The sequence below is a fragment of the Nilaparvata lugens genome, chromosome 7 (assembly GCF_014356525.2).
Source record: "Nilaparvata lugens isolate BPH chromosome 7, ASM1435652v1, whole genome shotgun sequence".
Classification (NCBI taxonomy): domain Eukaryota; kingdom Metazoa; phylum Arthropoda; class Insecta; order Hemiptera; family Delphacidae; genus Nilaparvata; species Nilaparvata lugens.
Genome location: NC_052510.1, coordinates 60,694,686 through 60,719,825, shown reverse-complemented (window position 1 = coordinate 60,719,825; position 25,140 = coordinate 60,694,686). Strand labels below are relative to the sequence as shown.

The window sequence follows — 25,140 nt, the reverse complement described above, 5'->3', positions numbered from 1 at the left end:
CTATGGCGTACCATGTTCTAGAGTAGGTATTGTTGTTTTTTTGTGCGTATTATTAATTAGTTAGTGTTTAGTAAGTCATTAGGTGGTTAATTGTTGTTTGAAATAATGTTTTCTATGTTCTGTCTTCCTTTGCTCATCAACCAATTGTGTACTATTGTTTTGAACTTTCTAGGATGATTAATCTGTTTAAAGTTTGCAGGAAGTAGATTATATAATTTTGGTGCTAAATGATTGAAATGTCTCTGGTATAGTGCCTTCCTTGCAACACTAGTGATGAGAAGATTCCTGTATCTGGTGTTGTGGTTGTGGTTTCTGGTTTGAAATGTTGTTGGGTTCTTATGTAATCTGCATAGTATCTCCTTGGAGTAAAGCTGTCTTGGATCCATCACGTCAAACTCATTGAATAGCTGGTCTGATGAATAGCGTGGAGGCTTCTGGTTGATGACCCTCATGATCAGCTTCTGTACCCTGAGGAGCGGTTCGATGTGCAAGAAGCTTGCACCTCCCCATCCCACAATCCCATACAGCATGAGGGACTGAGCTAGAGAGAAGTAGATAACTCTTAGACATCCCTTGTCGACCAGTGTCCTCAGAATCCTGAATCTGCAGATAGTCTTCCTCAGTCTCCCGCATAATTCATTGAGATGATGATCCCAGCGCAGAAAAGAGTCCATTGTAACTCCCAGGTATTTCTGTGACTGTTTCCTGTGAACTGTATATGAAGTGTTATTCCGTTGATTCTTGATTACTATCTCATCTCCTGTTGGCTGTCCATGTTGAGTCGCCGAAAAGGTCAGAAAGAAGGTTTTCTCGTGGTTCAATGTTAGCAGATTTTCACTCAACCAGCGAGACACCCTCTGAAGTCCAGTCTCGGCTTCTCTCCAGGTCATCTCCCAGGTCGGTTCAGAGAACAGTAGAACGGTATCATCTGCAAAGGTGGTGATTGATCCATTAATTTCCATGTTGCATAATGGGTTTATGTAGAGAAGAAAAAGAATTGGTCCTAGTACTGTTCCTTGTGGCACTCCAAACTTTACAGTCAGCTTGTTGCTTATACATCCATTGACTCTGACACATTGTGTTCGGTTTGATAGGTAGCTCTTGAAAAGATTCCATGCGACTCCTCTTATTCCATAGTTATCAAGCCTTGAAAGAAGAATGTCATGTGACACCGTATCAAAAGCCTTCTTTAATCTAAGAATACTGCCAATGGTTTCTCTTCAGTGTTTATTTTATCGGCAATCTGAGTGGTCACATAGTGGATAGCATCATTTGTACTGCGACTAGATCTAAAACCATATTGGTTTGGCGATAGAAGATTATTTTTTTCAAGAAAGCTGATCAGTCTTGTTTTGATACTCTTTTCAAAAATTTTTGATAATGTACTTAGTAATGATATGGGTCTGTAGCAATTCATATCTTTCTTATCTCCTGTTTTGAAGATTGGACAAATGACAGCTTCCTTAAGACACTGTGGAAAAACACCTTCCTCAAAAATTCTGTTTGCAATATGTGTTAAAGGCTTGGCAAGTATCGTATTATTCTGTTTGAAAAAATTTGTTTTTAAATTATCGAGTCCAGGTGCACTATTATCTTTAAGACTATTAATGATTCTTATCATTTCGTCCTCACTGACAGGTGTAAAGAATAATGACCGGCAGACTATCTGATCAGCTGCCGCATGCTCATCTGCGCCATTACAATCGCTATTTAGAATGTCCTGGGCCAGTTTTGATCCAATACTAATAAAAAATTCATTGAAAGAATTTGCCATATCTTTATCATCATCTCCCAATTTCAATTCTCTCCCTTCCAAGTTGATTTGGTGGATTTGTGTTCTTGGCCGTTGCACTTCGGTTATTTCTCTTATTACTTCCCATGTTTGCTTGGAGTTGCTGGAAGTTTCAAATCGCTTTGAAAAGTATTGTTTCTTAGCATTTTCTATTACAGTTGTTAGTAGATTTCTGTACCTTCTATAATACTCTCTAAGCTGTAGATTCGCTGTATTATTCTTGCTTTGTCTGTGTAATTTATCTCTCTTCCTTATTGATGTAATTAATCCATTTGTAATCCAAGGCTTAATTTTTCTTTTTGTGTGCGATACTCTATTAATAACTTTACATTCTTCTGTGTATTTCTTCAGTATTTCTATCATTTTCTTCAAAGCACTATCAGCGCATTCCTGCAGGTACACGGAATTCCAGGTCTCATTTGTTAGTGCTAATGAAAGTTTATTATAATCAATACTTTCATAGTAGGGTTTTCTTCTGTTGTGATTGTGTTCCACCGCATCATATTTAATTCCCAGAATAGTTATAAAATGATCTGTAATAGAATTTGGGAAAACTATTGGTATTATATCTTTTTTAAAGTTTATCAGAATATGATCTATACATGAAGCGCTATTATTTCCAATACGAGTTGCCTGCTTTATACAATGTAGGAATCCATATTCACTGAGTAGATTATCATAGTCTTCCAGTTGCCTGTGCTGATTTGGTTCTTTTGTGTTGATGTTCAAATCTCCTAGAACGATGTGAAAATATCATTTTCACATTCCATTATCATTCAAAATCTGCCTCAGATCAATGAGAAATTCTGTTAAGTCCAAGTGTGATGGAGATCTATATAACGCTGTTATAACAAAAGTATCTTTCCCAATTTTTAAATGCATATTCAAACAGTTGGCTTGCCTAACTGCAATTTCTTTTATTTCGACAAAATAGTCGGACAAAATGATAGATTAATTGAATTATCGATTGATTGATTGATTGATTGGGTTATTGATTGATTGATTGATTGATTGATTGATTGATCGATACTCACACAACAGAACCATCCGAGCAGCTAGGAATTGAAACGGAAACTTTAATGATCTGCTGATCTGAGCGGTCTGACAGCTGTTCGTTGAGTATTCTCATGTTGCGTTGTATTTCAGCCTGGCTTTTGGGGGCGTCGATGGCCGCTGAGCCCAAGTACGAAATGCCATCGAATATCGTGCAATCTTGGAGTACATCGCCTGAAACATTTCAAAACAAAACAGGTTAACCAAATACTACTCCAAATAATGGAAGATCTATAATAGATTTGAATGAACAGAATTGATGGTGATGTTGTGAAATCTCTCCATAATAAGAGAACAAAGATATTGACAAATTTCACTAAAAAAATATTAAAAACTTTAAAACAGTACCATGGTTTTCACCAGTGGCGAGGCGTCCGGTCATCGTTTGATGCGGCGATGAGTAGAGGAATTGGACTAAAAATATTAAAATAATCTTAACTCTTGAATGTACATTTGTAGGCTTCAAAACCCAAAATTATGTTCAAAAAAGTCCAAAATTACAAAAAAAAACGATAAGAATATGATGCGTATGACGCTCAATATGAATATGAAGCGCAGAAGGCTTGCGGATCAATCCAGTCCCCCTCCAATCCTTGGCTAGAGCCCCCAGCCAACAGGTTTCAGACCATTTTAATAATGCTCGAAATACATCGCAACTGGCTGCGATTTATTAGGCTTCGCGCGTTCTCGGCTTGTGTCGGGAGTTCTCGGTAGCTGCGTTCTCCTCATCACCACGTCCCACAGTCTCTACACACACACAGCTTTAACGGAAATTTTCGCATTTGAAATACTGTATTAAGGTGCGTACAGATATACGCGCCACGAACATGAGCAATTAACTTTTAATCAGCTGATGCCAAGCTTTTAATATCTGTATCTTACCGTTTCTGTAAAAATACAGATATAGTCAGCTGATTAAAAGTGAATTGCTCATGTTCGCGGCGCGTATATCTGTACGCACCTTTATTGTTTTAAAAGTGAGGTTATTCTTATTCGTGTGAGTTAGTAATCGTTTTTTACAGTGTTTCATGTGCATAAATGTGAAGTGTGAAACATGGAGGAAGTGGAAGATGAAAACAGTATTATTAATTTGAAAGAAATTCCAGTTGTAGTGAGAATTGGTAAGTAATGGAAAGTTGGTAGTGAGGATACACTGAAAATTATACAAGAGGTGAAATTGGAGAGAATTCTCAGTTCTCTACATTCTGTATGTGATTTCAGAGGAACATTTTCAGGTACTCCAAAAGCTTCAAAAGTCAACAATTTGCTAGCATTTCGAACATTTTCTTGAAGAGGGCACTTTGACCCACTTGAGTGGGGGTGCGGGTGGGGGGCCCCTGCGATGACCGATGGAGTATTCCACGCCTCGCCACTGGGTTTCACGTTTACCAACGCATTATCAGCTGTACTGAGGAATGAGGATACAGGTACCTGAGGTTATTATTTGAGTTACCTGTATCCTCATTCCTCAGTACATCTGATGATGCGTTGGTAAACGTGAAACCATCGTACTGTTTTTAAGTAGTTTTTAATAAATTTTCAGTGAAATTTGACAATATCTTTGTTTTCTTATTATTAAGATTTGAATGAAATATCAATATCAAATATATCATATCTGAATACTTTTATTCTAGCTACACACTCTAAAGCTTGAATCCCACATATTAGCGTTAGTGAAAGTGGAGGGGGTATTAATAGCAATCTCAATCAAGTGTTGAAAAGAGATCCAGAAGGACGAAGACCGAGAGGAAGACCACGACGGAAATGGTGGAGTCAAGTGAAGGCCGATATGGAGAGAATTGGAGCAACCGAGGAGGACGCGAAGAATCGAGAGAGGTGAAGGGGCTTTGTTGGTGCGGCTAAATATCTACTTAGATATGTATGGCCATGGCAGTAAGTAAGTACTTTACCGGTTACTCTATTTGTTTGTTTTTTTTTTTTTTTTTTTTTACTTTGCCGGTTAATTTATATACTTGACCAGTATGATATCAGATGAATTTGATATCTATTTCATAAATTTTTAAATTTCCAGGTCTGATATTACATTTCCAGGCACTATGACAAACACGTAAAGGTAATCAACTAATCGACAATTAAATTATTTAAGCACAAAATTAATAAATTTAATCCCAAATGGTATGCAATTTTTAACTGAGGATAGACATGGGGCACAGATAAATAAATGGATAATTGAGACATTTTTCTTTACTCTCGATAATATTTTATAATATACATTTTTTTCAACCTTATTTTTTGTTTACTTACGTGATTCTAAAATGTTGCCATATTTATTTTTATTTATAATAATAAAATAATATTTGATATAATAATATTGAACTGATGCTCACGCCCAGCGGACAGGATTTTCCTTGCTGTTGCCTTAATGAATAGATTTTGATTTAAATATATTTAATTTATAATTTTTGTTTTGATTGTAAGCTATGTTTTATTTTTATTTCTATGAATTTCTTGAATAATTTTTTGTAAATTGTATTGATGGCAAATAAAAAGAATTGAATTGAATAGATAGCAATCATGATAATCAAGAAAATAACACTTTGATGCTAATGAAAAACGAAATACAATTAAAATATTGAATGAAGAAGACTAAGAAATTGTAAAAAAACACAGATTTTTGATACTTAGAAAGACCGGTTTCGGTTATTACACCATTGTCAATCTCTGATAGACTAAAACTAAATACTAAAACTAAGAGCAGCAGAATTTATACTAGTAGGCGAGTACTGCTATTGGTCAAGGGCATAAACGCCTGCCATTTGCCCAGCTAGACAGTCTCCTCCCACTCAACGGTGTGACAAAATGACGGCTTAAGCAACAGACTCGCCATGATAACAAAATTTATCATAATCATGGCAATTGACATGTATTAGTTTTAATTTGATAACAAAATTTATCATAATCATGGCGATTCTGTTGCTTAAGCCGCCATTTTGTCACACCGTTGAGTGGGAGGAGACTGTCTAGCTGGGCCAATGGCAGGCGTTCATGCCCTTGACCAATAGCAGTACTCGCCTACTAGTATAAATTCTGCTGCTCTTGTATTTAGTTTTAGTCTATCAGAGATTGACAATGGTGTAATAACCGAAACCGGTCTTTCTAAGTATCAATAAATCTGTGGTTTTTGACAATTTTTTAGTCTTTTTCATTCAATATGAATAATTACCAAAATATCAACTTCTCAACTACACAAAAAACAATTAAAATAGACTACAATACATGTAACCAAAGAGGAAAAAAGTATAAGAAGATATCCTATGGTATAGGGCGTTTATGTTCCAAATTTGCTCACTGTTAACTCAACCCGACAGTACAAGCAGAGAAAACTCCTATAATTGTAATTCTGTGGTACAAGTAGTTCTTTTTCGTGAAGCTATGTGAGGCTGGTAGTCTCTCATGTTGTGCTGGTCTAGCACTTTCACTCGTCCCAACAGTAATAATAGACAGTAATCGGCTTGAGTCAACATACATTCGGCTTGAAATTTGGAACATGAACGACCTATACCATGGGATAGAAGAAAGCATATCTTCTTGTGCTATATTTTTTCTATGATTAAACTTGGGGCCGGTTTCCGAGCTCGGGATCTATAAGTTCTGGACTTACAGAGTCCAGGACTAAAATAAGCTCTCGGGTCTAAATCAACTTTCTGAGTCATGGGTTTATGTTCTATACTCCGGGGTCTATTAAGTTCTCGACTTATTCAAATCCAGGCCTTTACCGCAGTAAACATGAGGGAAATTCTCAATATTTTGCTATTGTATTGTTGGAATTAGGCCTATAGCAAAACAGCTGATTGCAGCGGGAAAATTAAAATGCTCTCCAAACTATTCTGTATTAATTATTTTGTGAAAATACTTTACGATTTCTTTGTATGGTGTAAATCTATAAATTCAAAGCACAACCTAACCTTTTGAAACATGAATAAAACAATAAACATTTCATTTTATGTTATGCTATTGTTTATCATTGATTTTGGAATAAAAATCTTAGTAGTGTAGTAGTTGGAAAACGTATTTGTTTTGAAAAAAACTGGAATAATAATTTAGAATTGTTATATTATTATTTTTAATAATATGTTGAATATGGCATTGATTAATATTCACAATGGGAGATATAATTCCAAGGCAATCCTTGTATTATATTTCTTTAACATTTTTAGGTTATGTCACAGTCGTAGAAATGAGGTTAGTTTTTTACGCATAATATGAAGCACTTTATTCGTAATTAAAACTTCCAAACTATAAATTATGAATTTATATGGACTAATTCAAATAATTTAGGTATTCCATGACATTTATTTGGCTATTCATCTACTCCAAAACAATAACTGAATTATGTTTGCTTGGTTGAATCTAGAACTTAAATTTAAACCCTACCCCAGTCGAGGATTTAAAATCACGCTGTTTCAAGTTCTGGACCTAACAATTTTTGATAAATCCTTGACTCGAAAAGAGACGAGAATCTAATTCAAGTCCTGGACTTATAATCCCTTCACTCAGAAAGCGAAATTATAAACTCCAGGGTCTAAGGTGATCTCTAAACTCCAGGGTCTATTTGAGTACTCGACTACGTTAACGCTGTGACTCGGAAAGCTAATTTTCTGACTCCAGAGTTTAAAGTCAAGAACTTAGCTAAATCCCGAGCTCGGAGACCGGCCCTTAGTTGTTCAACTTGGTCTAGCATTATGCCGGCATCCACATGTTGGCCCAGTCTAAAATGTGACCAGTGCCCAATCAAGGCCAGCGGTTGCCAGCGTTGGCAAACCACCCATCCACACACAGGCGCTGGTCGTCGTTGGCCTTCATTGGGCCAACATGTGGATGCGGCATTGAATAGAAGAAATCACATGTATGAAAATGAGACAAACTGAATTGAATATTGGCCCATATGAATAAAACCAGAGCAAATGCTCATGAGCAAGAGCAAGGAGCATAAGGTTTTGCTCATGAGCAAAAGGTAGAAGCAAAAGCATTTGCTCATTTTTATATGAATAAGCTTTACCTTTTACTCTTACCTTATGCTCCTGAACTCTGGAGCATTTAAATGCTCACGTATTTTAGAGATTTTTCATCAGCTGATTCGCTTTTGTAGCCTCAGTTTGTTTTTATAGCTCACGGAAGCGCTAAATATGCAAATAGGGTGCACCGCTTGTGTTTGCGTCGTCTGCTCTGTTTTCTATTTATGAATAGAGTTTTAGGTTAGTTGAGTTTACAATTTTGAAATAATAGCGTGAAAAAATGTCATCTCTATAATAATATTCAGCATATTCTTATAATATCAATAGCCTTCTTATAATCGTCTACACTTTCATCTTCTTAAATACCTATTTCCTATTTTGTGATGGCTATCTTTATAACAGGTAGCTATCTTTTGTATTTATTCTTTTGTAGGTGATATGTATCATGGTTGAATCTAAAAAGAGTTTTATAGTTCTCAACTATTGGTTATGATCGTATCTGGTATAGTTTCCTCTTCCTCATACGAATTAGTTGAGCCATTTTACTATGAGCAAAAGGTGATAAGTTGCTCTAGACTAGACTCACCTTTTTTGAAGCATTTGCTTCAAAAGTTGAGCAAATGATCTAGTTTATTCATACAATTTTGAGTATAAGCTTTTACTTTTGAGCAAATACTCAAACTATTTTTTTGATGAGCATGAGCAAAAGGTTTTGCTCACGTTTATTCTTAGAAAATGAAGCAAATGCTCCATATTTTAGAAGTATAAGCAAATACTGAACTATATTCATATGGCCCATTGACTCACCTGGCTCCTCGTACTCTCCCTCACTAGTACTAGTGACTAATTCCTCAGAGCTGACGGTGCCATTTCCGTTGCCATTTCCGGTGCCATTTCCGTTGCCATTTCCGTTGCTATTTCCATTGAGTTGTGGAGGTGGAGATGGAGTGGTGGCCTCTTGGAGCGGTGATTGGCTGATGGAGACTGGCTCCATTTCCCCCAACACCTCACTCAGCAGCTTCTCTATATCTGTGTCACCAGAGATTTTCAGTTGTGGTAGAGCCTGAAACAGTCAAAGTCATGTTTGTAAAGTCAAGTTTACCAAGTAATAATGAAGTAAATAAAAACATTTAACAAGTAATAATGTTTCACAGCTTCTCATGACAGTGTCAACAGAGATCTTCAGTTGCGGTAGACCCTAAAACATAATTATTTATTCAACGAAAATCCTAAATAAATGCTGCAAATCACCCCGAAGACCTCTGCTACTGCAGACATTGACAACACGGTTAACAGCTAGATGGAAATTCGATGAGAACTACTATCCAAAAATTAGTTGCCAGCCCGGGAATCGAACCCGGTACTTCCCAATTGCTAGTCAGGAATGCTTACCCTTACACCAAACTGACAATCTCTGGATAGCAGCGGAATAGTTACAGATGGAATTAAATTCTCTATTTAATTCCATCTGTAACTGGTTGGCCGCTGTGGCTTCGTATAAAATGAGTGCTGCTATCCAGAGATTGTCAGTTTGGTGTAAGGGTAAGCATTCCTGACTAGCAATTGGGAGGTACCGGGTTCGATTCCCGGGCTGGCAACTAATTTTTGGATAGTAGTTCTCATCGAATTTCCATCTAGCTGTTAACCGTGTTGTCAATGTCTGCAGTAGCAGAGGTCTTCGGGGTGATTTGCAGCATTTATTTAGGATTTTCGTTAAATAATAATTATATATTAATTTCGCATTTGAATAAATGCATTCTCTATTTAATTCCATCTGTGACCCTAAAACAGTTTGTAATGTATCAAGTTTATCAAGTAATAATGTTGCGAAGTTTATCAATGTAAGTGTAATTCTGCGTTGTGATAATCTCCGTTGCGAACCTAAACAGCTTGTAATGTATCAAGTTCACCAAGTAATGATGTTTCATTCAATCTCAGCTGTTTTCCATGCATGAAATCAAGCCGGTAAACAGCTGTTTGCAGAACAAATAAACATATGATTCTCATTGCAGCATAGGATTTTTATGTTTTCTTTACAGTCGAGTATGTTTCCTAGTTCCGAAATAGGAACAGCAAAACTGCTACATAAAAACCACCTTCAGGATCCTAAACTAAGCTACCTAAACCCCCCAACTGGATCGTCCAAAAATGAGATCAGCGGGCTCGCTTCGCTCGCCTGCATTTTTCATTTGAGCATGCTTCATTCCATCAGAAAGTCAAAGTACTTCCTCGCTCGATTCAATCACAGATTAATTTCAATTATTTAGTGCAGGGTGGAAAACTTTGTTGGGATATTATGAGAATTATTGTACTCCAGTCTAGGCTTTAAAATTAGAGATAGGAATGACGTGGAGAATTTACAAATCATTACAATTTACAATCATTTACAATTTACAAATCCAACTCTCTCGAATATGAAAAACACTATATCGGCGTATCTTTGGCGACAAAATTCTTCCACCTCAGCTAAACCTGTGTACTGAATTTTTTTTATATATTTCCATCAATTATTGAAAAAGGTGAGAAAACGCAGATAACCTGAGAAAAACGTTGGAAAAACGCTGATTTTGGGCGTATTTTTAATGAAATATTAAAGTCAATGTAATTCCTATAAGAGTCGAATGAGGCAGCAGTGAAAGTACTCGAATATCGAGTAGGGTGGAAAGCAGTTACTGATAGATCCAAAGGCAGAAGGCAAGCAGCTAAATTAAGTTTTCAAGTGTGTAAGTGCTGTGCATCACAAAATTTTTAGAACCTGGCTAAACCTCTGTACCAAATTTGAAGATTTTCTGTCTATTACTTGATGAAATAACTGAGAAAACGCAAAAAACCGCTAATTTTGGGCGTATCTTTGGCGTTATTGCAGATTTCTTCTAACACAACATTATTACACCCTAGCTGAGCTTCTGTACTAAATTTGAACATTTTCTGTTCTTCTGAGAAAACGCTAAAAAACGCTGGAAAAACGCAGATTTTGGGCGTATCTTTAGAAATTTTTCCAAATCCGTTCTTAGTGCGCCACTGAACATACCTACCAAATTTGAACGACTATATCCTACAATAATATACAGTGATAGACTAAAGCTGGTATTACAGATCCTAGAGTCGTCGCTTAAGAATTATCCCTTACTGATAAGACAATAAGCCCTGCAAAGTATAATCAAAACCAAAATATAAACAAAAAATCAATGGTTTATAAAAAAAATTAATCTAACAACCCAGTATTCAAATTGAAATGAGAGACTTTTTTCTCCCCCTGTAAAATATTTCAAATGAGGGTTACAACCTAATTCCTTAGAACCCTCGATATTCAATAACACTTAATGGATAACTTAATTCAATGGATTTTAGTTTAATTTATTATTATTGTCATCAATTAGGTGCAGCATCAATCATCCTTATTTTATATATTTTCTAAGATGTTCATGGCCTAGGCAAATAACTTTAGTAACGACATTGTAATCCACATTAACCGATTCTAATCAATATCACTAGACTACGAGGATTATTAATTAAACGACATTACAAAGATCAATGTGTTTCAAATTATCTAGAGGGATTTTCCTTGTTAAGTATACCATTTTTCCCATATCCCGACAATTTTCCATTATTTCCTCTTCATCTTTATTATTTTGTAAATTATTATTGTAAATGTCTGTATTTGTTTGATGTATATACCATGTTTTTTTTTTTTTGTTTATGTGTATACCATGTTTCCAATATCCGACAATTCTCCCAATACTTTCTCTTCATCTTTATTATTTTCTAAATTATTATTGTACTTTTTTTATTTTTTTGATCATGGAGCAATTCTTGGGGTTTCCCTGTATGCTTCCACATTGTAATATTTGAATAAATTGATATAAAATACAAAAAGACAGTTTATTATTACGGTATCACAAAATCACAAGAAAAAACCATCTAACACACAAGATTACTGGAGTTGCACGTAGCCTAAACATTTTATTTTATCGTTTAAAATAATTGTTTTATGAACAATACCCACATTGCAAACTATTTAGATTGCATCAACCCAAATTTTAATCTCCTGAAAAGCAATCACAAAATCCAAGGCTAACAATCAAACACACATCATTGACAAGTCATTAAATATGTTGCCACATAAAAAATAATTGTAGAACAAGGAATATAATCCAATTTTGAAAATATTTGAGAAGAATTTGATTGTTTCAACGTTGATTATCTTTTGCAAAGCTTAGATATCAAATAAATATTTTGATATATCAATTTTGGATATTGAGAGAATGTTTTTTAGTAGCCTTCATGAACCAGAATAAAATCGATATTTTCAAAAATCAAATAACATTTTTTCGATACAGGAAAAATGTTTTATCACAGATGTTAGAAGTCGATTTATTTAGCTCAATTTCCGTAACAAATTTTATGACGAAACAAATCATGATAATGAACTACCAAGCACATCACACTTATCTTATTCTATGAACGAATATTATTGTCACTTACTTTTATTACAAAACACTATTCCCTAAAAACTGATCCATTATCACTGATTTGATAAGTAAACCACAACGCAAATCAAAATTGGCTATTTGAAGAGCAAAACAATCCAAGTGATAATTATGTCAGACTAAAACATACAATCGTGTTCCGAGATAACTAATCATGTAGCTCTGTTAACGTGTCAATCATTTACATATGCTCAACAGATAAAAACAGAAGCAGCAGATAGCTGTTACAGTAACTATACAACCAATATCTCTGATATAGTAGCAGTTCCCACACAGCAATAAAAAACTCACCAAACTGATGAGTAGCGATGGATAAGACAAGGAACTGGTAATGCTTTACAGATAATACCATAAATAAACTGTTACATTTACGACAGCTGGTTTCTTATCAGATTCATTATTTTTGTTCAATGAAATGTTTGCTTTAAATTTGTAAAATTATCATTGTCTCTTATACACCAAAGACCGAATTATTGACCGAGCGAAGTGAGGTCTAAGATTGAAGTCGACGGTTTTGCATTTCTCTTCATGTTTATATTTATGTTTATATGTTCCGCATTTACAGCGAAACGTAGCAATAGATTTTCATGAAATTTGACAGGTATGTTCCTTTTTACTTTCCTTGCCCTATTACCATAGGTAAGGAAAGTATTGCTTTCCGAAAAAAATTAAGGTACCCCAATTTCTAAATTTCTATACGTTTCAAGGTCCCCTGAGTCCAAAAAACTGGTTTTTGGGTATTGGTTTGTATGTGTGTGTGTGTGTGTGTGTGTATGAGTGTATGTGCGTCTGTGTACACGATATCTCATCTCCCAATTAACGGAATGACTTGAAATTTGGAACTTAAGGTCCTTTCACTATAAGGATCCGACAATTTCATACCTAAAATAGTCATCGATAAGCTCTATCAACTGCCACAAGTCCCATATATGTAAAAATTTCAGGAGCTCCGCCCCATCAATGCAGATAAATTCCCAATTATCAGGCTTCGGATACAATTGAAACAAAAAAAATCAAGTGGAGTAGATTGAGCATGAAAATCTCTACAATTAATGTTCAGTAACATTTTCACCTAAAATTGAAAATAAGCTTTAAATTCGAGAAAATGTGATTATTCAATTGCTAATTATTGTTGATTCTATTAAATCATTCACTATGAAGAGATAGCAGACCTCATGTGTGTGTCTCCAGCGTTATTGCCCTGTCACCAGCTGGCTCAAATATTTGAATAGTAGACTTGAGATGCGCGGGAACACTAGCGTCAGTGATCAATTTTCATAACGGCAAGGAAAGTTGTGTGAGTGCGCCACACCAGATTTTTGAATTTCGCGTCGACGTATACATACGGTTTTTTTTGAAATTTTGCATTTTAAGGATAATACAAAAGGAAAAGGAGTCTCCTTTGAACGCCAATATTACCGTGGAAATCAGACTTTAGAATTATTCATCATAAATCAGCTGTCTAGTGGACTATAATACTACACGTTCAAAAACATCGAACATCTTGAAAATGTTTCTTTTCATCAACGTTGTAGACAATGTTGCAGCCAGACCTGATAACAGCGCTCACACTCACATTCCGGGACGACACGTCACGGTACGATAGGACAGATAGATATTTATTTAGTATTTTTTCTAGAGATTTTAAATTGATAAATTATTTACTAGTAGTTCTGTGAACAGTAGACCTCGCTCTCAGTAAGTTACATTGACCTGTTGTTATGTTTTCTCAAAAATTAATAATTTATCAATTTAAAATGTCTAGAGAAAATCCTAAATAAACATAGAGATTTCTGTCCTATCGTACCGTGACATGTCGTCCTGGAATTTGAGTGTGAGCGCTGTTATCAGGTCTGGATGCAACCGTCTACAACGTTGATGGAAAGATACATTTTCAAGATGTTCGATGTTTTTGAACGGGTAGTATTATAGTCCACTAAACAGCTGATTTATGATGAATAATTCTATAGTCTGATTTTTACTCCAATATTGGCGTACGAAGGAGGGCTCCTTTTTCCTTTTATATTATCCTTGAAATGCAATATTTCCAAAAACCTTGTATATACGTCGACGCGCAATTTAAAACGGAACATACCTGTCAAATTACATGAAAATCTATTACCGCGTTTCGCGTAAATGCGCAACATTTAAACATTAAGAGAAATTCCAAACCGTCAACTTGAATCTTAGACCTCACTTCGCTCGGTCATTTAGGATATGTATAGCATTAAGCTTCAGTGGAGATTTTTTTCAAAAAATTCCTAATTTTTTATGGGCTTTCTTTGAAACGATCATGGAAGGTGATTTTATATATATATATTTTTTTTAAATATAGAATTTTATATATCGAATTATGAATACTTGATCACGGTAACCCCCACGCCAGGTAAGTATATCTTGCTGTATGGAAGTGAAAGCTGGCCAATGAAATCATCTCATGAAAACAAGATAAGGACAGTAGAGATGAAGTGCCATAGAAAAACTGTTGGAAAGACAAGAAGGGATAGAGTAAGGAATACTAGAAGGGAAGAAGTGGGCATAAGAGATGCCAGTGAAAGGATAGAAATGAGGCAGTTGGGCTGGTGTGGACATGTACAGCGAATGGGGGATAATTGCAAAACAAAACAGTATGTTAATGTAAGAGTGCAAGGAAGGAGAGCAGTAGGACGTCCAAGGTATTCGTATGAGGACGGAGAAGAGGGAAGACTGTTGCAGAGATGAAGAGAATGGCGTTGGATAGGGAATCATGGAGGAAATGGGCTGAGGCTACCCCAACGCTCTAAAGGCATACTGGGGAGAGACAAAGAAGAAGGAGAATTATGAATAGCTTAGATATTAATAAAAACAATATAAAAACACGAAGTACCCTTTTTATTTAAAACATTTTAAAACTTTAAAACATTTCAACAACTAGTTTCAGCCTACTTTGTACCTACTGCCTTCTAATAGCCTACGTTGCCTAATAGATGGCCGAAACTAGTTGTTGAAATGTTTTTAATAAAAAGGGTACTTCGTGTTTTCATATATTTAAATAAAGTAGCCCATCAAGTGAAGTGATTTTATAGCTTAGATATTATAACAAGTAAAATCAGTAACTGTTGTGAAAAAATTAGAATAGTACAGCTAAGAGACAATAAATTCTAATGAATTTTGAATTAATCTAAGTTGGGAGTTGTTTCAATAGCTACAGTGAAGAAAGTCATAAGTTGCATCAAAATTATTCAAGACCGATTCAATTGAGTAGAGACAAGACATTAAAATTTACTAAATTGGAAGATGGCTGTCGTAAACATTAATGTATCAATCAATATTGATTGTGGAGCATTTTACGATTGGTTGTGGCAATAGTTTGAAGAAAGATAGAAATTATTACTTACTTTTTTAAATAAAATTTGAACTGAACCTTATGATCAAACAGGTAATAGAACATTAATTGACAATGTAAAATTATTAAAATTCTCAAAAAATTGAAGTTACTATTATCATGATAGTGGAATACTGGAATATTTACTTAGCTCGAGTTATTAGTCAGACGATTCAAAAATTAATATTAGAGAACCATATTAGTCACACACTGACCCAAAAATGAAACTCGCTAAGGTAATATTCTTATCATTTCTGAGCGCATTGATACCAAGAATAGACAATGGAATGTTCAAAAACATCAAAATACACAAATTGTGATTGTTATTACTAAAGGCCAAAGTTTTTAAGTTGAGGAAGTAATTGTAGAAATAAGTTGGACACAAACAATATAATTGAATGCACAGCCTTGACGTTATTCATAGCTGACAATAAGAAAATCACATTTCAGGTGTCGGAATCATTTACTATCACATACACAGGAAGTGTGATATTCTAAATTGGACTTTTTAAAATGAAAAGTGAAATCATAACCTAATTTTTTAAAAACTTTTATTAGTAAAAATTTGGGAAGACAGTTTTGGGCTATGCCTGTTGTCTTCTCCCAATCTTATTGTAATAATGATTTGTGACTGTCAATGAAATAAATGAATAAATGTTGAGAAATATAATCCTGATTCTCCATCAAAAATTATGATCAAGGAGCTTTATTAAAATAGTTTATAAGAGAAAGAAGAATTTCAGCAGCTTTCTTTCAGCTAGTTGATAAATTTTCATGGTGCATTAAAAACAAAAGTGAAATAAAACCCATAAAATAATTAAGCTCCATTTATCATGTGTTAGTCAACACTAAACAGTTCAATCCTATACTATTAATTGGTAGATCTGTACTATTTTTTGGTAGAGAGTTAGTGGGAGGGATATTTTGAATATTTTTTCCGAAGAATGGACATTGATATGTCCAAAGCTCCGCCAATTTATGTAGATGCATAACAATATTATCTATAGTTATCACAAATTGCTTTTTTCATATCATATACAGTTCAATAATAATTTTTTTAGTCTATATTATGTAAATTCATCTATAATTTTGCTGTATTGTAAGCTATTGTATATAAGTGTGTAAGCTAGTATATATTGTAATCTACATAAATAAAGTACTCAATCAATCAATCAATTAAACGAGCAACTTCTGTTTATATGTTTGTGTTTGTATTTCACCGGATCTCGAAAACGGCTCTAACGACTCTCACGAAATTCAGAACATAGTAGGTTTATAATATAAAGATTCGATTGCACTAGGTCTCATCCCTGGGAAAACTCGCTGAAGGACATTAAAAGGATAATTATTATTCATCCTTGGAAAAACAGCTGATAATAATTATTTCGTCGTCTGATGGTGATGGAAGTGAGGAAGCGAGTTCATATGTGTGGGACTGTGTCAAAATTATGACTCAGCTGTTGAACTTTTGTAATCATTCAATCAGGTACTTAGTGCTGGTTGCAAAAAAGTCGGGTTATTTTTAATCCTGATTAATTTCAGTAGATCCATCTTTTTGAAATGGTCTTCTCTGATTTCGTTCACGTGAAGTTAATGTAAATCTTTGACTGTAAATCTTCCTGACGTTATTCAACTGTATGGAAATTTTCTGTATTATTGTTGAATAAAATGAATATTCTATTCTATTCTAATCAGGATTAATTGGCCGAGCGAAGTGAGGTCTAAGATTCAAGTCGACGGTTTGGCATTTCTCTTAATGTTTGAATGTTTATATGTTGCGCATTTATGGCGAAACGCGGTATTAGATTTTCATGAAATTTGACAGGTATGTTTCTTTTTTAATTGCGCGTCGACGTATATACAAGGTTTTTGGAAATTTCGCATTTCAAGGATAATATAAAAGGAAAAAGGAGCCTCCTTCATACGCCAATATTAGAGTAAAAATCAGACTATAGAATTATTCATCATAAATCAGCTGACAAGTGATTACACAGATGTGTGGAGAAGGCAGTCGATTACTGTATATCCATAAGGTCTATAGTTTCAATCAGGTACTTGTGGATGAGAATACTGCGTGAGGTCTACTGTTCACAGAACTACTAGTATTTTACCGGCTTTTGTGCAACTGGGTCTTTGTGAGGGGAATTTTTGCATTCCTCTGGGAATTAATCTCAATTTACTGTGATTAGATAGAACATTTCTGTATGAATGTTATTATAATTTCTTCTTTCGTAATAAATTTTTTTATGCTTTTGTACTCCAGAGCGAAGCTCGGACCCGATATTGGTCACTTAACAATGATAATATTGAGTGAGGTAGTTCCCAAGTTCAAGCAAAATAGTAACGGTTAAAGGTTTACAGGTGGGACAGAATAGTAACCGTTAAAGGTGGGAGATAAGAAAACGGATTTCCTAGTTAATTCAATGTCAAGCTCAGGCAGTTTATTATCTATGTCTGAAGGTTGCTTCATTACTAACGGTCAAGCATATTTCATGCATTACAATAGAGGAAGGTAGCGGTTATTTAAATTGTTATAACACTAAAATATTATTGATTCTTAGTTGATTCTTCATTCTTAATTCGTAGCTTCAAGAATAATAATAATAATATCGAGTGACCTGGCTGGCTCAGGTCTGGTGTCAGAGTTTTCAGGTCGCAGCTGATCAATTTCAGGGTCTCTGTCATGAGATTACGACTACTTTTTAGGCAGCCGGGACCGACGGTTTAACGTGTCCATCCGAAACAACACGGTAGTGGCTCAATATAGATATCTTAAAGAATCATTTCTAAGTAATTCCATAAGATTAATTTATTACGAATCATTTTTAAGAATTATAATACACGAGAAACAAATTATTAGAAACAAAGAAATGCATTTAGTGTGTATTTTCAAGACGTATAAAACATAAATTTGTATTGAATATATTATTCGAATAATAATTGATAAGTTTTAAATTTCTTTTTCCTCCACCTACTGTCTAAAGAGCCTACTTTACTCCCTGAAACATAATACTAAAGTGTCACTTTTTCGCTCTCGGTACTAAAAAACAGAAAAACTCCCTAGGGAGTAAAAGTGACTCCATTTAAATAACATGGGAAGCATCTCTATTTAATAACGTACATTTGGAATAGGTCAGAAGGTCTAAGCTCAGATGAGGAAGCATATAGAGTAGTCATTAAACCATTTTAGTTCTATACCATTCACACCTACAGTTTTTAGTATTTCCAATAATATTCTATGGTTCACACAATCAAAAGCTTTGGATAAATCAAGAAATATTGCGGCTGCCTTCTCACCTGAATCTATTATATCTATTAGTCTTTCAACAAGGGATACTATTGCAGTCTTAGTAGATTTCCCTTTCTGGAACCCATGCTGTTCATCACATATGAAATTAATTTCTTCCAGGTGCATCAATAGCCTATTTAAAACTACTCTTTCAAAAATTTTACTTATTACATTTAGAATACTAATGGGTCTATAATTTTCAACTCTTTCAGAATCACCGCTCTTGAAAATTGGCAAAATTTTTCCTTGTTTCAGATCATCAGGGAAAATACCCTGCTCTAGTGAAGTATTAAGGAGATGCAATAAAGGGTCCAGTAATTTTGTTCACAGAACTACTAGTATTTTACCGGCTTTTGTGCAACTGGGCCTTTGTGAGGGGATTTTTTGCATTCCTCTGGGAATTAATCTCAATTTACTGTGATAAGATAGAACATTTCTGTATGAATGTTATTATAATTTCTTCTTTCGTAATACATTGTTTATGCTTTTGTACTCCAGAGCAAAGCTCGGTCCCCGATATTGGTCACTTAACAATGATAATATTGAGTGAGGTTATTCCCAAGTTCAAGCAAAATAGTAACGGTTAAAGGTTTACAGGTGGGACAGAATAGTAACCGTTACAGGTGGGAGATAAGAAAACGGATTTCCTAGTTAATTCAATGTCAAGCTCAGGCAGTTTATTATCTATGTCTGAAGGTTGCTTCATTACTAACGGTCAAGCATATTTATGCATTACAATAGAAGAAGGTAGCGGTTATTTAAATTGTTATAACACTAAAATATTATTGATTCTTAGTTGATTCTTCATTCTTAATTCGTAGCTTCAAGAATAATAATAATATCGAGTGACCTGGCTGGCTCAGGTCTGGTGTCAGAGTTTTCAGGTCGCAACTGATCAATTTCAGGGTCTCTGTCATGACCTTACGACTACTTTTTAGGCAGCCGGGACCGACGGCTTAACGTGTCCATCCGAAACAACACGGGAGTGGCTCAAGATAGATATCTTCAAGAATCATTTCTAAGTAATTCCATAAGATTAATTTATTACGAATCATTTTTAAGAATTCATGATTATAATACACGAGAAACAAATTATTAGAAACAAAGAAATGCATTTAGTGTGTATTTTCAAGACGTATAAAACATAAATTTGTATCTTGAATATATTATTCGAATAATAATTGATAAGTTTTAAATTTATTTTTCCTCCACCTACTGTCTAAAGAGCCTACTTTACTCCCTGAAACATAATACTAAAGTGTCACTTTTTCGCTCTCGGGAGGAAAAACCAGAAAAACTCCCTAGAGCGTAAAAGTAACTCCATTTAAATAACATGGGAAGCATCACTATTTTGAAAATTTACATTTGAAATAGGTTAGACGGTCTAAGCTCAGATGAGGAAGCATATAGAGTAGTCATTAAACCAACTAAATTCAATACCTCAACCAGACATTTGATCAAAATATGAAATATATGTTTCATGCTAAAATTATTACAAACTTCATATCAGTATACTATAAATATTTTTTTAATATTCCATCCATTCAAATACCAGCCAACGAATATTCCTCATTAACTGATCAAATTTGAAACGGGAACTTTATCATAGTTTGTTGTAGTCGAGTTGGCCATTGTTGCTACAGTTTTTGCCGACAGATAGCGCATACCACTGTCGGAGGTGTGTGATTACAAGCCAGCTTTATAATTTTTAGTTTATGTTGTAACACATTTCACTGGTTTCGTAAGTTTTTAAAAATTATTCTATTTGCAGTTTTTATAAAAATGTAGGTGGAGGAAAAATGTTGTGTACATCACGAGTGAAAAATGTTTTTTCTCCCTCAGGAAAATTGTTGCCCTCGGCTTCGCCTCGGGCTTCAAACTTTTCCCTCAGGGAGAAAAAACAGTACTTTCCACTCTAGATATACAAATAACTATATTCATTACGAACTGCAATATGTTTTATCTTGTTTTAACACTGAAATGAGGACTTGCCGGCTATAATATGAAATATTTACTCACTGACTGGAGTATGCAATAAGGATTCCATTGTATATTATTTATCACATTATGTAAGTCGTCATTTCAGTATCGAACCTTGATGAATAATTGAAACTGTAAGTTATACGGTTAGTTACCGTAACCACGGCTAAACCGTAGATACGGTTACGGTAACTGAAAAAAATCCAAGGGAAGAGTTTGATATACTGTGGTAAGGTTTTGTATCCTTCTCGGATGAATTAAAAAAACACTTACAAGCTTATTTAAAAGCTCAATCACTTGGAAATATTTTAAAAGATAAGACAGAGAGGGCAACAGATTTTGCCCAAAACTTCTCCCAAATTTTATGAACAGTAACATCTTCAAATTTGATATAACCAAGATTAAATTTTAAATGACGTGTTCACAAATATATAAAAGTGATATTGGAAGTTTCAGATAGGGGAAAACTAGGGGGCGATTGCTGAGATCGGGTCTGGATAACCCCGGCGCAACGTTGGTCTCGGTTAAAAAATCGGTTTGCTGAGATCGGGTTTAGCCGCCGATCATATCTTGGTCGAGAGCAACTTTGATCCGCGGGTTTAGCCAGACCGAGGCGCAACTGGAGGAATCCACGGGGAATTATGTCGCAATGTTGGCAACAGCCATCTCAAATGCTACTTTGGCTCTCACACGCTGTCTTTGCGTATTGCTTTGCACTCACTCACTGCACACTCTCTCACTCACCCTCCCATCATTCGTTTCTTTCTTGTTTGTTTCTTCTTCCTCTCTCTCAATATACCCTAATAAAGGCATATTATGCTTGAGAGAGAGGGGGGGAGAAGAAAAAAATCAATCAATCAATCTCACTGAAACTTCTGGACTAAAAAGTGGACTCAAAACAATAATTCAAGTAGATGGCATAACCTATAATTTTTATTCATTCATAACTCTACCTTCATTGTATTATCATTCATCACATAATCATCATCCAGGCTTAAAATACTTCTAGAAAGTCGCCTTTGTAAAATAATAAAATAAGATAGCAGTACCATTGCTAATCAAACACTGCCTTTATAACGTGGACGTATAAATCTGCGTTTACACCAAAGTTATTAACAAAATGTTAATAACTCAATCCTATTGGATTCTATTAGATTGAACGGAACTTGACAAACACATATGTTCATCATGTGTATGATAAGTTATGTTCAATCTTATAGAATCTATAAGGATTAGGTTATTAACATTTTGTTAATAACTTTGCTGTAAACGCAGCTTTAGAGTTAAATCATGTACTAGACAAATTAAACAAAAGTTTGAAATGAATATTTAGTTTATTAATACATTGTCGCATACATAAAATACTTTGAACATTTTCAATAATATATATGCAATATTAACATTTTAATAATAATAATACAAATCCCACTCTCTGGACATTTTGCGTTAACATTTTATTATAGAAACCCCACTATAAAGTGTTCAACATATATTTACTCCTACGTATGTAGGCTACTCTTGCAATTCTTTTTCCGATACTAACACCAAACGCAACCGCTTCAAATTGGGGATTGTAGATAGTTCAAATACATTCCAGTTTTCGAATGTATTGTTATGTGTCTTCCGTAGATAGTCCAACATCGTTGTGTAGTCGCTTCCTTGTCGATGATCGATGAATTCCAGGTCGTTGAATACCGGCCGAAAAAATTGGACGTATCGATGATTGTGGAGCAAACCGTATTCAATTTCCAAGTCATTGTTGAAAAATCAAAAACTGGACCACAGTATGAATTTCTAAAGTATTATTTCTCGTCGTTTTTTTAATACTGTCGGAGCACCATTCTTACAAGATTGCAAGTATTCCGACATTTTAACCATTTCCAAAGATCTCAAAAAGTTAGAAAAGCTGGTCATGATTCCAACAATTTAAACGTTTGCTTGTGATCAGAATTCCAGTCGAAAAAATTGGACGCGTCGATGATTGTCGCGCAAACCGTATTCAATTTCCAAGTCATATGCCAAAATTAGTTTAAGTAGAAGAATTAGTTTAGAGTAAGAAGATACATTGAAATAATTTACATAAAGAATGAATTATTAATCTACTCACAACAGCAGTATTGCCAACAAATTCGTAATCGTCGATTATTGCAGTTGAATCACTAGATCTAACACTTAGGGTATCCTCCATCAGTCCAGCCTGAAACCATAAGAAGATCTATAAATATGTAATTGAAAACAAAAATAAAGCAAAGGCTGCAAAAAGTATCCGGGAATTTACAACCATTTCAGACACATCTTGGTGCTCTGTCTCTTGCATGAATTGTGGCATCATAAGGTGCGTACAGATATACGCGCCGCGAACATGAGCAATTCACTTTTAATCAGCTGACTATATCTGTATTTTTACAGAAACGGTAAGATATAAAAAGCTTGGCATCAGCTGATTAAAAGTGAATTTCTCATGTTCGCGGCGTGTAAATCTGTACGCACCTTTAAGCAAACATCAGGATGTTCCCCAGTAGCCGCAGGTCAATCATTATCACCAGAGATAAATCAAGGCCAATTTCTAAACCCTGACAATTCTTCACAAATACTTTTGACGATTCCGCGGTCTATTGACTGCAGTGAAGGCCTAAAAAACTGAAACTGAAACCTGAGGCAGTTCATGGTGAACTTGCAACCGACCTGAGTTGGTCCTTCAAGAGTGAGGATTCACTTATTTTCAATAAATAAGAGTTGAAGGTGGTGAGAACTACACACTCCAGTTTCTCGAGGTGTAGCCTACATTATGTGATACCATAGAGAAACGATAGCATAAGTAGATATCCCATGGTATAGGGCGTTTATGTCGCAACTTTTACTGTTATCCCAAGCCGATAGTTCACGTAGTTCTTTCCTATGCAGCTGTGTGACGCTGGTAGTCTCTCAAACTGTGCCGTTCATACACTACACCCCAACAAAACAGTAAAAATTGACAATAATCGACAGTAATCGGCTTGAGATAACAGTAAAAGTTGCGACATAAATTCCCTATACCATGGGATATCTACTTACGCTATTGTTTCTCTATGGTGATACACACTCAAATGCCTTAGGGAGTGATCACATTATATGCGTACATAATTTGGCCAGATTGTTGGAAAGTATTCCCGACTAAGGGTATGATCACATTGGAATTCCAAGCACTACTGAATTCCCATGAGCATGGGAGGATGAGAGTATTAGGGTGTGATCACATTGAATGTTCAAGCTCAGGGGACTGGTGACAGAGGCATATCTGGTCATGGTGTATCATGCACTTTTCCACTGCCATATCTCCCATGGTCTACTCATGTGGGGTCATTCAGCCAAGGTTGTGGACATACTGAAGCTGCAAAAACGGGCTGCTAGGATTATAACGGCAAGTGAACATCATTCACATTGCAAGCTGGGTATCCTAACAGTAGTCTGCCACTTCCTTTTTCTCTGCCTCATGTATATCAAGAAGAATCTACAAAATCTGTTGACCCGGACTGATGTACATCACCATAACACCAGGCATCGAGTGCTGTTTGACATACCCAGGGTACGCCTCCAGAGATCGCGGGTATGCTACAGGAGTGCAGCTCTCCGCTACTTCAACAGGAGTGAAGCAGATGGATACCAGCAAGTTCGAGAGGGTTGTGACCGGTTTATTATGATGTACAGGAGTTTCTAAACGATGATCTGTCTCAAATACTATCTGGCTAACTTGCCAGTAAGTCAAAGAGCAAGACCTTAAATGTTAACTAAGTGTGCTTTATCTTGATCGCTGCCATCTTGATAAATTAGTGTTTTTGTTTTGAATTTTATTGTGAAATGACGCTATTGATCCCACAAGTAGTGTGGGAAAAACAAAATCTGAAAAGTGCCATTGAATCACTTTATGACTAGCATGTAGCAGCTCACCCTGAACGCAACCAGCAAGTGCACGCGTTTAGTGTAATTGTTCCTATTGCTCTTTCAGATTTTGTTTCTCATCTGCAAGCTTGGTCATGCATTAGCATACCTAAGCGTGCACTTGCAAATATATGCATCCAATGTGAGCACAAACTAACTGAGGTCCGCCAATGCAAGAGACACTGAGTCACATGCTTCAAAGGAGTTCAGGATCTCTTGAACCAACTAAATATTGTGGTGATGATTGGTTTACCTGCCTTTCAAGTAGTACAAAAGTT

General features: G+C 35.2%; 1 protein-coding gene across 1 annotated transcript in view; it reads right to left on the bottom strand.

Annotated features, from left to right (window-relative positions):
* The window catches only part of LOC111051271 (rab GTPase-activating protein 1-like), a 101,769-nt gene extending 78,602 nt beyond the window's left edge, over positions 1–23,167 (bottom strand). The window contains exons 1-4 of the mRNA XM_039431997.1: positions 23,052–23,167; positions 8,629–8,884; positions 2,827–3,019; positions 1,205–1,289 (exon numbers count right to left, since the gene is read on the bottom strand). Coding sequence (XP_039287931.1) covers positions 1,205–1,289; positions 2,827–3,019; positions 8,629–8,884; positions 23,052–23,132 — 615 coding nt within the window. The 5' untranslated portion in view covers positions 23,133–23,167. The remainder of the gene's footprint in view (positions 1–1,204; positions 1,290–2,826; positions 3,020–8,628; positions 8,885–23,051) is intronic.
* Between the last annotated feature and the right edge of the window lie 1,973 nt (positions 23,168–25,140).